The sequence below is a fragment of the Fonsecaea monophora genome (assembly GCF_001642475.1).
Source record: "Fonsecaea monophora strain CBS 269.37 chromosome Unknown Scaff177, whole genome shotgun sequence".
Classification (NCBI taxonomy): domain Eukaryota; kingdom Fungi; phylum Ascomycota; class Eurotiomycetes; order Chaetothyriales; family Herpotrichiellaceae; genus Fonsecaea; species Fonsecaea monophora.
In genome coordinates this window covers 1-15,136 of record NW_019174108.1, presented here as the reverse complement: position 1 = coordinate 15,136, position 15,136 = coordinate 1, and the positions used below count along the sequence as shown (strand labels likewise).

Sequence of the window (15,136 nt, the reverse complement as noted above, 5' to 3'; positions counted from 1 at the left end):
TCTTCTTGCACTCCTTTGCTTCCCTCTTGCTTCCCTTTCTCCCCAACAGCCCTCAAGCTGTTTTATGGTGTACAGCAACCATGAGTGGCCGTGCGTGCCTCCTTCACCCTCTTCTCCTCTCCGCACTTTCAATGGACAAAATTGCTGATCACAACAACTACAGTCCGCTTTCTCGACCTCATTAAACCCTTCACCCCCCTCCTGCCGGAGGTGGCGGCCCCGGAGTCCAAAATCCCCTTCAACCAGAAGTTGATGTGGACAGGAGTAAGAGCGCATCCTGTCCAAAACCACGCGAATGATCGCGACACGGTTAAGCAACATCAGGCTAATGATTGGGCTGCAATGGGTAGTGTACACTCCTAATTTTCTTGGTCATGAGCCAAATGCCTCTGTATGGCATTGTCTCGTCCGACACTTCAGATCCCATCTACTGGCTGCGTATGATGCTGGCCAGTAACAGGGGCACATTGATGGAACTGGGTACCACACCCATCATCTCCTCGGGCATGGTTTTCCAGGTATGCGCGAACGGCCCTTCAGTCGTCTTAAGCAGATGTAACTGACGTGACTCCGCAGCTGCTGGCGGGTACTCATCTCATCGACGTCAACCTCGATCTCAAGTCCGACCGCGAATTGTATCAGACGGCTCAAAAACTCTTCGCCATCATTCTGTCGTTCGGCCAAGCCTGCGTTTTTGTCCTCACCGGTCTTTATGGCCAACCAAGCGATCTCGGTGCTGGAATCTGCCTTCTCCTGATCGTCCAACTGGTGATCGCTGGTTTGGTGGTCATTCTGCTGGACGAACTCCTTCAGAAGGGATACGGTCTTGGATCCGGTATTTCCCTCTTCATTGCCACAAACATCTGCGAGTCCATCATCTGGAAGGCCTTCTCCCCGACTACGGTTGATACAGGTCGCGGGAAAGAGTTCGAAGGTGCGGTGATTGCCCTCTTCCACCTGCTTGTCACCTGGCCAGACAAGACCCGCGCGCTCCGTGAAGCCTTCTACCGCCAACACCTCCCAAATATCATGAATCTTTTGGCGACCCTGACCGTCTTTGCCGCCGTCATCTACCTTCAGGGCTTCCGGGTAGAGATCCCAGTAAAGTCATCTCGTCAACGCGGCATGCGAGGCTCCTATCCCGTCCGCCTGTTCTACACCTCCAACATGCCCATCATGCTTCAGTCCGCATTGGCTTCGAATATTTTCATGATCAGCCAGATGCTCTACACCCGCTTCTCCGACAACTTGCTGGTGAAACTTCTTGGAACGTGGGAACCAAAAGAGGGCTCGTCCCAGTTGTATGCTAGCGGTGGCATCGCATACTACATGTCCCCACCACTTAACTTTACCGACGCTCTGCTCGACCCCATTCACACCGTTATTTATGTCACGTTCATCATTGTCACCTGCGCGGTCTTCTCCAAGACATGGATCGAAGTGTCTGGTAGCGCTCCACGCGACGTGGCCAAGACCCTGAAGGACCAAGGATTGGTCATGGCAGGTCATCGTGAGCAGAGCATGTACAAGGAGCTGAAGAGAGTCATTCCCACTGCGGCTGCGTTCGGTGGTGCGTGTATTGGGGCGTTGTCCGTGGCAAGTGACATGCTTGGAGCGCTCGGGAGTGGGACTGGGATTTTGCTGGCGGTGACAATCATCTATGGGTACTTTGAGATTGCGGCCAAGGAGGGAGATTTCGGCCAAGGGTTGAAGGGACTGATTGCTTAGAACCTTTGACCGGGTGTTGAAGAGTTGAGCTTTTTCATACACTACAAGCATGTTAAAAGACGCTAGGAGAACAAAAGTGCGCGCCCTGTTTCTGCATAGCCAAAGGTTTTTTTTTAGGGTCAGGGTTGGGAAATGCTCAGACAATGAAAGGAGCCCGAGTGGAAATAGGGGCTGGAGGCGACCAACGAAGGGAAAATTTCATCACGTCTGGTCTGGTCTGGCCATTTGCCTAGCATTCCTTGTATAGTACCGAGTATCATCCTTATGTGTGTGTGTGTGTGTGTGTGTGTGTGTGTGTGTATGTATGTGGCCTTGCCTTGACTGGCTCTGCCTTGACTAGCCTAGCCTAGCCGACCTGTTCTCGTCATGTTGGTGGGTGTGCTTGTCCTGTAACGTAATATGTCAAACTCGATGCTATCTACAGAACTGTACGGTATGGTGTGTATAGTATGTATATAGTATATACATGTTATATACAACGTGCTTGTCTCGTCTCGTCTCGTCTCGAACTCGGCTCTCCCCTATGAGGAGAAGAGGATGTAGTCCCTCAGACTAGGTCCGTCTGGTAGAAAGGGTGGTCCATTGGCCTTCTTGTCTCGACTCCAAGTGGCTTGCATCTTCCTCGCCACCTTTTTTCCGTTCCATGAGGTTTCTTCCATATATATTTTTCTTTGGCTCAAGTCTCTATCCACATACCCACCCTTCGAGACAAGCTATGCACCCTGGATAACTACGTGCGATAATCCCCATTGATGGTAACGTATTCGTGACTGAAATCGCACGTCCAGTAGTAACCGTCTTCGCGCCCAACCCCCAAGTCCACGTCGATGATCAGGTCCTCGTCCTCCAACAGCCTCGCGGCCCGGGCCTCGTCCACCGTCTGCGGCTCGCCGTTGACCAGGAGCTTCAGCACGCCCTCGGCCTTGGATTTGGAGTTTTCGGCAGGGACAAACGATACGTTCGTCCGCGTAGGAATGACAGATCCGGTCGCGCTCGAGAGCGAGATGTTGGGCGTGTACCCGATCGCACAGAGGATGCGGCCCCAGTTGGCGTCCTTTCCGTAGAGCGCCGTCTTGACGAGTGGGGAGCGGGCAATGGTCGAAGCAATGGCTTTGGCGTCGGCCTCGGTCAGGGCATTGCGCACGTGGATCGTGACGAACTTGGTGGCGCCTTCACCGTCACGAACCACCAACTGCGACAGTTGCTGGGAGAAAGACGTCAGGATGGCGGACATGGCGAGATAGTCCTCACTGCTGGTCGAGGAGATCGATGACTCGGACGAAGAGGGGGAGGCGGCACCATTGGCGAGGAGGGCGACGGTGTCGTTTGTAGAGGTGTCTCCGTCGATGGAAATGCAGTTGAACGATTTGTTCACGGCGGTGGTCAGGAGAGATTGCAGTGCTCCCGCGCTGATCGGTGCATCTGTGCACATTATCCCCAGCAGTGTAGCCATGTTGGGGTGGATCATGCCAGCGCCCTTGGTCATTCCTGCCAGTCTGTACTCGACGCCTTGGTGCTGAGCACCAGGCAAGGTGAATGTCGTGGATAGGAGTTTGGGGAATGTGTCCGTTGTGCAGATTGCCTTTGCTGTGGTCAGCCAGGAATCGTGGTCGTTGCCGAGATTTTCGTATGCGGTGGGAATCTTTGCCAGGATCTTTTGAATGGGAAGCCTCTGCCCAATGACACCCGTGGACATGACGAGGCTGTTTGCGTCGTTGTCACCTTGCGAGTCGGCTTCGTGTTGGAACTGGGCCGAAGCTGTCTTCGACATGGCCCAGGCATCGTCCACGCCTCCTTGGCCCGTGACAGCATTGGCGCAGCCAGAGTTGATAATGATACTCCTCAGACCTGCGCCGCTGCGCTTCTCGAGCACCGCTTTGCTCACTTGAACAGGTGCAGCTTGAAATTTGTTGGTGGTAAAGACGGCGGCGCCATAGGCAGGCCTGTCGGAGGCGATCAGGGCTAGATCAGGATGAGATTTGTTGGCTGGCTTGACGCCAACGTGGGTTCCTGAGACCCTGAATCCTTTGGGGTAGGTGCCAGACGTGGGCACGTATTTTACCTTTGAGGCTGGAATAGACGCGTCCACTGGGGCAGAGTAATGTCGAACGAATGTTCGGATGGCCGAACGGGTCGCCGAGGGACTTATTGCGGAGGCCATGTTTTTGACGTGAGATAAAGAGTTGGATTGAAGCAAGGAGGATACAGCCAGTCGACTTCTTGTCTCTGTCTTCCGCAGTACCGAGCCAGTATCTGACGAGTTTCCCGACTCTTCAGCTTCAGTTCATGCGGCGAAAGGGTAGATCGTTCAATTGAGCTGAGCCGGTCAGTCAATGGCTGTGTCCCTCCTTATCAATGGCTACAGATGAGAGGAAACGAAGACGTCTCAACCTCACGCACAGCAGGTATTTCGATGTAGATATTGTCAGGTCAATAATTTTCCTGAATTTGATGTCGATATAGCATCTGCGTTCGCGCAGGGCCTTTCCATTAACAAAGCATTGTGGGTGAGAGAAAAAGATGAAGCGTGAGTCAAAAATGGTAGAGCAAACGACGGGCCAATCAGAGTCGCCGGTTTGCGGAGCGGGAGTCAAAGGCGCGTCGCGCAAAGGAGACGAAGACACACTCTTTGGATTCCCTCTCTCAATCAACACTACACTTCGACCTATCGTGTCTTCTCCCCAGTCCTCTGTAGCTTGATGCCTTCAGCTCTCTGCCATGGCCAAGCGAAAACATCCCGACCCCGACATTGATTCCACCGTCACATTTACAGACACCCCTTCCAAGCGACGAAGAAAGACTACAGATGGAGGAGGGGCACTCACCAATGGAGACCATGAGGACGGCTCTGCCCCGAGCCCTTCGAAGAATAGGACGCCCAAGCAAGAGTTAACGCCTTCGAAGAGAAAAAGAAAGTCTGTCGTCGAAGACCTTCAGGCTGAGGAAGATGAAGATGAAGACAGTCCCACCCCAAAGCCAAATGGTCGCACTCTCTTCTCTACTCCGACTCGAGGCAAAGGCACCGCAACAGCTACTACACCCTCCAAGTCTGCACGAGCAAAGGCAGACAGATCTGCAAAGAGGAAGAGTGCCCGACTGCTGGCTGAGGCGCAGGACGATGAAGATGACGATTTGGACGGGCAAGACGCGCGGCTGGCGCGGGAAATACTTGATGAGGAGGATGAAGAAGAAGAAGACGAGGGCCCCGACGGAGATGGGCTCGACCAGGATATCGTGGCTGCGGTTGAAGGGAACGAAGTTGACACGCCGTCAAAGAAGAGCACCGGTAAACGAGGGCGACCCAAGGGAGCGAAGTCGAGGAGATCGCCCACCCCGGAAGGCGACATTCCTCCTGAAGAACGGTACTTTTATCAGAACCGGTCTGGCCCTCCTCAAGTCTCAAGCAACAAGCTCAACTCGGTCAAATTGCTCACGGACGAGGAATACCTTGAAAATATCTCATCATGGCAAGACCCTCACGAGCCGGAAAAGGCATTTCTGATGAAACTGCACACCCGGTCTTTTCCACAGTGGCGCTTCGAACTTGCTGAAGGGTTTGGTCTCTGTCTCTACGGCTACGGCAGCAAACAGCCTCTGGTCAACCACTTTGCTGAATATATGTACAGCAAGTGCCATCCGCCTCCACGCATCGTTGTGGTGAATGGCTATATTGCAAAACTGAACCCGCGAACAATCCTCAACACCATTGCATCGGCGGTGTCTAATACAGAAGACGAAGCAATTCGCCTAACCGGCCAACCGGAAGAAATGCTGGACACCCTACTCTCCCACATTACGGATGAGCCACCGTCGTCGCAGCTCCTCGTTATGGTCAACTCTATCGACTCCACTTCCCTCCGCCGGCCGTCCATGCAGTCTCTCCTCGCCCGTCTTGCCGCCCATCCGCACGTCTGCTTTCTCGCGACATGCGACACACCCACCTTTCCGGCGCTGTGGAACTCGTCCCTTCTCGATCAATTCAAATTCGTCTTCCACGATTGCACCACTTTTGCACCTTACACGGCCGAGATAGGGAGTGTTGTAGACGAGGTTCACGAACTACTGGGCAGGAAGAGGATGCGCGCTGGTGGGAAAGAGGGCATCGGGTTTGTGCTGAAGAGCTTGCCCGAGAATGCCAGGAACCTGTACCGCCTGCTACTCGCCGAGATTCTGAGCATTGTGGAAGACGGGCTCGATGGCGAAGGCACGCAGTACGCCAACGACAACGCCGCTATGGCCGAAGAGGACGATGGGCAAAGGCGGACAGCCTCACGCAAGACGTCACGAGGCAGCAACGACCACAAGACGACAACCGCGGTGCCCGCTCCCAACACGGACGCGGAGGAGGTGGGCATCGAATATCGCACGCTCTACCGCAAGGCCGCCGAGGAGTTCATCTGCTCGAGCAGCATGAACTTCCAGTTCCTGCTCAAGGAGTTCCTGGACCACCAGATGATCACCAGCCGTCGCGACCCTGTTAGTGGTGCCGAGTTGCTGGGCGTTCCTCTGGGCAAGGCGGAGATGGAATCCGTCTTGGAAGAACTCATCTGAGGAGGTCGACGCACACGGTCAGCGCACACGGTCACAGACAATGGGAGGTGGAAGGGAGGTGGAGAGCCACAGAAGAGATCGGTCGAGAAAGTCGGGTTTATTAAGTGAGTAGAGTGTGACTGTCACAACCATCCACGGATAGAATACTAGTCAAATAGACGAATTCAGATACGATCTGTATATACTTGTGTAGATACAGCTCAGTACCGCACGTCTGGATCAAGAACCTCACCGCCATCGAGTTGAAGCGAACCACTCAGTTTATTCACCGAGCAACTGACAAGACTACGTAGCTAACTGATTGACCGATTGAGGCAAAATATCCATCCTATCTTTTTGTTTTACTTTGGTTTGGGGACTAGGACTGAGATCCTGATCCAAATTCAGATCTCATTGTGATGAAAAAAGAATTCTAGAGGAGGGGAAAATCAATATGCTGAATTGTAGATGTGCATGGATAGACGTGGATAAATAATATTTATGTAGACGCCGTCCGCTTCCACTTCCGACAGCGGTGATGCATTGGATGTCTCGGTTCCGTGTCCATCCCTCGTGCTCCGTCTACATCCATATCCTGGACATTAACACCAGGCACTCTGAGGACCTCATGCATGCAATTGGTCAGGATCATGCCCGAACTCGTCATTTCTCGTTTCCTTTCTCCGGCGATTGCGTCCCTGTCATCGGCTCGATCTTTGTCAAAGGTCTTTCTCTCTTCAGCCTGGTGGTGGAGAAGAGCAAGAAAGAGTGGACAAGGATCTGGCCAATCTATCAACCAAGCAAGCACCGTTCATCGCGTGCTTTCTTATGTCATCTACCAGCCCCGTCCGGCCAGCTTGTCGCCGTCTTTCATGCCGCTGACGTTGATGCCCACCATGGCCTCTCCGAGGCCCTCGGAGCACTGTGCCAGCACGTGTGCGTCTCGGTAGTGCGTGGTGGCCTGCACAATGGCCTTTGCTCGCTTGGCGGCATTGCCGCTCTTGAAGATGCCGGAGCCGACAAAGACACCGTCGCAGCCCAGCTGCATCATGAGCGCGGCGTCGGCGGGGGTCGCGATACCACCAGCGGCGAAGTTGACCACGGGTAGGCGGCCGAGCTCGGCGGTCTGCTTGAGCAGGGCGGCATCACAGCCCAGTTCCTTGGCCAGGGCCCTCAAAGACCCCTCGCCCTCTTTCAACGCGGCCTGGGCCTTTGCGATGTCGCTCTTGACCGTCCGCATGTGCTTGACTGCCTCGACAACGTCACCGGTGCCGGCCTCGCCCTTTGTTCGAATCATGGCGGCGCCCTCGGCGATCCGTCGAAGAGCCTCACCCAGATTCCGGCACCCGCACACAAATGGTACCTTAAAGTCCCCCTTCTCCACATGGTAGGTGTTATCCGCAGGCGTCAAAACCTCACTCTCGTCGATGTAATCCACACCCAGGGCCTCGAGGATCTGACACTCGACAAAGTGACCTATTCTAGCCTTAGCCATGACGGGTATGGTGACGGCGGCCTGGATTTCTTTGATGAGGCCGGGGTCGGACATTCTGGCGACGCCACCCTGGGCGCGAATGTCGGCGGGCACGCGCTCGAGGGCCATGACGGCGCAGGCGCCGGCTTCCTCGGCAATGCGGGCTTGTTCAGCGTTGACCACGTCCATTATCACGCCGCCCTTGAGCATCTGTGCCAGGCCGGCTTTTACTGTGAAGGAGGGGAGGTCGCCATTGGTCGCGGAGGAGGTTTGGGGGACGATAGTGGTGGAAGACATGTTGGAGTTGTCGTTAATGACCATAACGGAGGTAATATGCGGTTAGGAGGAAGTTGTATGGTTGGTGATCAAAAGAAGTAGGAGTGGGGTGTGAGAAGGTGGTCGAGGCGAGGGATATAAGCGGGTTCGAGAAGAGAGTAGGAGAGTAGCAAGGTTGGTTGTTCAGTCGGTCAATCGGAGAGACAACCAGATAGGTAGGTGATGTCTTGCCAACAAAGAGGAATAGAAAGAGGCAACTGTCCAAAGAGGAAGTCGAGGGAAAAGACCGCAAAGTTGTCGAGAGGAGGAGGCGAAAAAAACAAAAATTATTTCCCACCCCCCAATTGTCCTGAGTCACCGAAAAATCAATGGAGATTTCTTTTCCCCCCACACACACGCGCAGAGTCTGGCCACCACAGTTACAGTCCGGAGTAATAGCAGAATGCAATTAACGAAAGAGGAAAGTGAAAAAAAAGAGGACCTCCTTTTTCCGAGTACGCAGACACCAACCAGGTGACGGACAAAGGGAAGAATAGGTAAGCAAGTTGGTAAGTTGGTTGGTGATATGGCCAGGCTATATTGGTAAACTGGTTGCGAGGGATGGTTTATGTGTGACTATCAGGAGATGGACGGATGGACTTGTCGTCTGTGTTTATAGGTACAAATGGTTGTAGATTTGGTGGCTACGGTGTTTGGTTTGCCTGCGCCCTGGGACAAGCACATAGACACCGAATTCAATGACTGGGAAGTGACTGGCCATCCGGGGAATGCTTTTTCATCGGACCAGGAAAAATTCGCATACAATTTTCCCCGCGGCGATGATGGCCGTCGGAGAAGTCACCCTCACGTGCTCCACTAGACAACTTAACACTTGCCTAGTAGACACTTTGTATGGCGATTAGTGGTCTAGCCCTCGGTGCTAGTGGTACTAGTGCCTGTCTAACTAGCTGATGCCACCGAGGGGCACTGGTTGGCATCGGAAAGCAGCGGCCTATGACCATCTTCCCGATAAGCAGATAAGCGTTATCGGAGACACGTGACCGGATTAGTCAGTGATATCCCTCTGGCCCTCTGGGTGCCCTCCACCTCCTGGTGCCTTCACTCCGCACCGCCACGGCAGCTCAGATGGAGAGAGAATCCTATGAGTAGGAGGAGAAGGAAGAAGAGGAGGAGTGCAGGGAATTGATTTCCGACTCGTTATTGAACACATACACACCTCATCGAGTGCAGCATGAGCTGACTGAGATTTGACCGTCACTGCTTCTCCTCTCCTTCTCTTTCATTTTCCAATCGGCAATGACCAGCTCCTTGGGCTTCTCGATGCGTTGCTCAAATGCTGCGCCTGCGCTGTGCTCATCATGCCATACTCACAACATACGACCATGTACGTCTCAACGATTCCAGCCCACAAACCAGAAATTCCGCCGCCGGACTCAACCTCCGACGAGCTAGCTCCCCTCTCTTCCTCTCCTCCACCTCCGTCAACAACACCAACGTCAATATCTCTGCCCGACTTACCCGAGGATGTCTTTCTCTTGGTCTTGAGAGACCTTTCCGCGTGGGATGTCGTGTGCTGCCAGCGTGTCTCCAAGTCATGGCGCGCCGCATTCTCCAGAGACGAATACATCAGGTTCGTGCTGCAATCGTATCCGCGCTCCAGAGAGGTCCGGTCTCTTCCACCCGGGACCCTGCATCTGCATTCTCCCTGCCAATCACAAGGCTCGCGGGACTGGAAAGCCATTCTCGCCACAGTTGCCACGCGGTACCACCACCTGGCCCAAGGCACAGCTAGAGTGGTCGACAGATATCCCATGGCTCCGGTTGAACAATTAGGCGACTGGTTCCCCGTGGGCCAGTGGGATTACCACGAAAGCCAGCCGGGGGGTCGGCTCTACTATGAGACAGCGGCCAGTCACCTGAGTCGCGTTGGCACTAAGCCTTACCTCTTTAGACCGACCCTGTGGTCCTACGATGACGGTCTCCTGGTCTTTGCGCCAGCCGAGTGCAATGAGGATGGCTACTTCCCGCAGATCCTGGCTTTGTTGGATGTTGAGACTGGCCACAAGTATCCCATCCCCTTTGACGTTCGAGGTAAGATCATCCGAAATCTGCGCCTGAAAGAGCATACCTTGATTGTGGAATGGGCCGAGAAGGACCCTTTCCACAACCTCAATGCCATGGAGCAGGTCAACCGGCATTTTGCAAATTGTTTCGACGTCCGGCGTACTTCCGGACGTGACAAGTCCTGGGAGGTGACCTGGCGCTCAGAATGGAAGATGCATTTTCTCGGGTTGCCGCCCAATTATCACGACCGCTTCTTCTCGACCCACACTGCCTCCCATTATGCCGTGTATTTCTGGCAGCCCAACCGGAGCATGTACACAGGGGACGAGGAGCTGCCCATTGAGTCGCTCTCGGTCTGGGACATTTCTAGTCCCTCGCCGTACAGGCCTTCGACGGACCCGTCTGGCAAATTCCTCCCCACCGGGAAAGCCGGCCCGTATATCGTGTCGAGGTTTTCTTTCAGACAGATGGATCTTTTTGGCATCCGTCAGCGCGCCAGCGTCGCCCTGATGTCTCTCCACCTGGACTCGGAAACCCTGTCCCTCACGGTGCGCGAGAACGTGGGCGTGGCCGGCCAGGGCTACTTTGACCCGGCGGAGCGACTGTGGTGTGCCAAGACGACCACGTTCCCCTTCATTGGTGAGGGCCCCAGACTCTTTAGAGATTGGGACGGCAATCTGCCTCCGTACCGCGGCCATTGTAGCATGGAGACGGCCGACGTGGAAGAAAGCGAGCGGTGGTTCCTGCCCATCATGGACGTGGTCGACACCGATGCCGGCGTCAGACTGAGCCTGGTCGAGACGTGCTTCTCGGGCCAGAGCGCGGACAACAGGCTAGTCGTGCGGATCAAGGTCGACGCCGCCACCAACAAAGACTTTGCGGCCCTCGGGGAGGCGGCCCTCGGCTGGGCCACCCTCGACGACGACTTGACGCGGGAAGTCTCCTTTATGGGCCGCATCGCGGGCGACGAGCGCTGGCTGATTGGGCAGAACGAGCGCATGGAGATGGTGGTCATGAAGTTTTGAAAACTCTGGAGTCATTTGACGACGTTTGATGTCCCTCCTTGAAGGTTCAGAGCATCTCTTTCTTGTAAATACGAGTCCGCGATTCCTATTTTCATGTACATGCACACACACACACACTTTTCGATTTGCTCTCTCTCTCTCTCTTTTTCACACTGGGCGAGCCAAATGGAGATATGTAGATCTACCTGATGTCCCTTGCCCATTGCCCATTGCCCATTGCCCATTCGCCACAGCGAAAGCCAGTATGGATCTCCTTGCCACTTAGCCTAGTCATAGCTATAGCTATAGCTATGGTCTATATACAACTCCCTACTTGTGAAATATGTCAATATTATCTCACACACACACACACACACACACATCTGTCGTCGGGGAAAATCTGGTCAATTGTCGAGGTTTCAAGAGCCGAATCGCTACAAAGTTCTTTTGTTGTCGACTTCAATATATCAATGTCCAAGTCAGCAGGTGGAAAGGAAGGTGGAGGAAGGAGGAGGGGGAGGAGAAATGGTCTATGGTGTTCCCTAAAAACCCCTTGGATGTTTCTAGATGATGGTGATCCGTTTTATTTCGGCGGTAACATCGAACAAGCGACCCTGGTCGACGCGGTGGTTCGCCCTTTCAATTCTCATATAGTTTTCAGTGCCTTGTTGGCGGCGTCTCAGAACAATGCTACACTCCCACAAGTCTCTTGTCGATGAGGAACCGTCTTGTGTCAAACCAACCAAGAGGCATAAAACGGCGTCATTGTGATGCAAGCAGTCAGCTGTGATGCAGTCAGGGACAAGCCAAGATGAGTCATCTCCCACCTTAACATGGAAAGCCATCCCAATGATTGAAAGAGAGGCAAGTGTCAGGATGCCATCTCGCACTGCACCTGATACCTCTATTTGTCTGGGGTCCACATCGTCAACAGAGATATTGGAGGGATTAGTGGGATTGGGTGACGGGTGGTGATGGCGGTGTAGTTGGAAGCGTTCGTCAATACGGAATCCCCCCTTCCAGAAAACCTTCTCGAGGTTGACAAGACACGAATGATCGTCTTTCCTATATTGCGACATCCAGGACCATGTCGGTGATTCGACTGTGTGACGGCTGCTGGGTCTCGTAAGGCTCCCTTAGAAGCTCCTTTTGAAGGTCACCTTGAGCCTTCCCCCAGATCCCCACCAGGGTTTTCGATCAGATCATCTTGACTTCTCGTACCCTTTTCTAGAGTTCGGCCTCCCGGAGCAACGCTCGAGGAAGGTCTGAAACCCGCAAGCCAGCTAAACAGTCACACTTTAGCACTTGACGAAATCTTGATACGAAGCCGGCAAGCGCATGTGGTCGGTCGTCAACATTCGTTAGCAAAAGCGAGGAATAGACTGGTACCATGTGGAGCCATAGATCCAAACAGTCTGATTCAGAAGCTGTACCGTTGAAGGTCTACAGTCAAGCACCCCTGTCAAGGAAGAGAGTAAGTACACAGGTACCCTGCCTGCCTCACCAGCTCACCTGCGAGGAAAAGGCACTTATTGTGAGGCACTAAACCCAATTAGAGTCTGTTCTAGATCCTGGCATTTATCGGACCCCGTGCACGTGACACATCTAAGGCTGGCGACGGTTAGGCGATGCCAACTAGCACATCCTCTGAACTGTGGGGGCCCAGTAGGGAACAGAGGGGAGTGGACGAGGGAGCGAGTAAGTTGAATAGTCATAAGCTGGAGATGAGAGGAGAACAAAAACATGGATGGTATGAAGGCGCGAAATGAGGTGTACACGGGAGGAACATGGTGGCACTCATGACTTGAGCAGTGTTGGAACAGTAAACTACATAAATGCTAGATGATACATGACGTTGTACATGAATGCCAATGGGCAGCCCCATTCTGACCTCAAGCTCCAAGCGACCCAAGAGCAATGGAGTCTTTTCCTGTGGTATGACTTTGGGTCTGTAAAGGCTTCCTTGCTTCCTTCCTTGCTTCCTGGCTTCCTGGCTTCCTGGCTTCCTTGACAGTCCTGTGATTTGAACCATTATATCTAAAGAGTGTGTTTAATGTTTTTTTTCCTTTCTTTTTTTTTTTTTTTTTTTTTGGACTGACGAGATGACCTGATGACAGACATAACATGGCGATGTATAAAATGGCGGTGTAGATGGATGAGAGACATGCTAACAACATGGTATTTGTCGTTGCTGGATGAGAGGTGGTGCCAATGGTATTGACGGTGATGAAAGCTCAGTTGACGTGAATGAGCGATGAATGCTTGGTGAACGATTGACATTGGATGAGACAGGAGATGTAGGTGATCTGTAGATGATGGTAAATGGTGTGTTTAGACCATAGAGAGATGTACGTGGTAATGTTCCATTGAGAAATGGCTGAGACTGGAACAGGGACTGAAGGAGTGACAAGTTAGAGGAGGAAGATGATGATGTGTGATAGGTGGTGTTTTGCTCTGGCACTGTGAGCTTCAGGACTGAGGTATATGGCATGCTGTGGTTGGTTTTCCGACTGAGGGAATTTGAACGATGGACAGGTGGATAGGTGGTGGTACAAAATGACATAAATAGTGGCAGTTGGCGTTCCTTATATTGAAGAGTTGATGGCAGAGGTGTGCATCTTGGAGGTTGGATTGTTTAGAGGCAGAGTATGGTGTTGGGAAGTTCATTGAGGTATTCAGTTGATTGAGGTGTTCAGTTGATTGAGGTTGATTGGAGTGAATGAAGTTGTTTGAGGGTGGTTTGAACTTGAGGAATTTGGAATTAGGTTGAGGTGTTTGGAGGATGGATTACAAATGGTTAAAGTATTTCAATGATAGATTGAGGTTTGGTAGGATAGATTGTTTGAGTCGTTGAGGTGCCTTGAAGGATTGAGGTTCTTTGAATGTTGAGGTGTTTGGAGCAGGATTGAGGTATTTATAGGATTGGTTGTTTGAAGAATTGAAGAGTTTGGAAGGTTGAGGTTGAATTGTTTTGAGGGAAGAAAAGGTATTTGAACGAGCGACAGGTTTCCAGCAGCAGCAAAGGTGGCGAGATAAATAGCAGTGATATTGTAGTCCTCTGTACATAAGACAGCGTCGATGATGAGGTATATGAGAGGCGTCTTTGACTCATCTGAACAGGCTTGAATTGAACGAGTGACTGTGCTTTGAGCGACAATGGTTTGAAGCGAGTGACCGACAGGAATGTAAATGAGTGTGTTGTAAAGAGCGTCATGGCTTTGGAGGGAGCCGTAAACCCTGGTGTAAAGAAAGTGTATGGCAAGCTCAGATCGAGTCGCACTGCCTTGTGGTTGGCATAAAGGTTGACGCTGCTGCCACTGGTGCTCTTGTCGCTGAATAAAATACAGACTGGCAGACCTGGGATATATCTTTGTGCAGCTCGATGGACAGAGAGTCTAATAACGCTTGGAAGCGCTTTCGGTCTCCTGACTCAAGGCCCACATCCAACTGTAGCGGCATCTACCCAGCCGAAGCCAGTACGCACGCATCCAGATGTCATCTGTGTAACTCAGTAACCGGGACATCAGCCGAAGCCTTCTCACTGTCATTACTGGTTTGCAACCGTCTGTGACCTGACGGTAGATAGAGGTCCGTTCTGCAAGGCAGTCTGGGGGCTAACCGCTGTTGTCAGACGTCGGTGTCGTGCACATTTGGCCGCGGTGTCCTCTAGTAGGCTGTCCATCGGTCGGACAAGTGTCCACGTCGTGGACGAGGAACAACCCTTGGGAGGGTTGAGGAGGGAGAGGAGAGAGGAGAGGAGAAGGGAGAGAGAGGGCCATCGTCACCTTCCCAGAGTTCAACAGGAACCTCTGAGAAGGAGCAGTCGAAAGACGACGTGCTCCCATGCTTGGGTGGACGACGGAAGATCTTGCGGAGGCGCCTGCGGAGACGCAACAAGAGGAAGAACCTCTTGAGCTCCCAGCAGGTCTCGCTGGCCAAGATGGAGAGAGAGACGCCCATGGTGCTTGTCAAGCGGGCGGAGTGGAGAGAGAGAGAGAGAGAGAGAGAGAGAGAGAGAGTGGATGATGCTGTGGAGGATCTTGTTAGCAATGGTCAACTG

General features: G+C 52.9%; 5 protein-coding genes across 5 annotated transcripts; 3 read left to right on the top strand and 2 right to left on the bottom strand.

Annotated features, from left to right (window-relative positions):
• Positions 1-374: 374 nt before the first annotated feature.
• On the top strand, positions 375-1,728 carry AYO21_11706 (protein transporter SEC61 subunit alpha; the record flags this gene model as incomplete). The annotated part of the gene is made up of 2 exons (XM_022661590.1): positions 375-518; positions 577-1,728. The coding sequence occupies 2 exons, from the start codon at positions 375-377 to the stop codon at positions 1,726-1,728; spliced, it is 1,296 nt and encodes a 431-aa protein (XP_022506100.1).
• Positions 1,729-2,458: 730 nt separating this feature from the next.
• Positions 2,459-3,889, bottom strand: AYO21_11705 (hypothetical protein; the record flags this gene model as incomplete). The annotated part of the gene is made up of 1 exon (XM_022661589.1): positions 2,459-3,889. One exon carries the CDS (start codon positions 3,887-3,889, stop codon positions 2,459-2,461), a length of 1,431 nt encoding a protein of 476 aa, XP_022506099.1.
• A 557-nt stretch (positions 3,890-4,446) lies between these two features.
• AYO21_11704 (hypothetical protein) lies at positions 4,447-6,279 on the top strand (the record flags this gene model as incomplete). The annotated part of the gene is made up of 1 exon (XM_022661588.1): positions 4,447-6,279. The coding sequence occupies one exon, from the start codon at positions 4,447-4,449 to the stop codon at positions 6,277-6,279; it is 1,833 nt and encodes a 610-aa protein (XP_022506098.1).
• An 814-nt stretch (positions 6,280-7,093) lies between these two features.
• AYO21_11703 (pyridoxine biosynthesis protein pyroA) lies at positions 7,094-8,029 on the bottom strand (the record flags this gene model as incomplete). The annotated part of the gene is made up of 1 exon (XM_022661587.1): positions 7,094-8,029. One exon carries the CDS (start codon positions 8,027-8,029, stop codon positions 7,094-7,096), a length of 936 nt encoding a protein of 311 aa, XP_022506097.1.
• A 1,337-nt stretch (positions 8,030-9,366) lies between these two features.
• Positions 9,367-11,097, top strand: AYO21_11702 (hypothetical protein; the record flags this gene model as incomplete). The annotated part of the gene is made up of 1 exon (XM_022661586.1): positions 9,367-11,097. One exon carries the CDS (start codon positions 9,367-9,369, stop codon positions 11,095-11,097), a length of 1,731 nt encoding a protein of 576 aa, XP_022506096.1.
• Between the last annotated feature and the right edge of the window lie 4,039 nt (positions 11,098-15,136).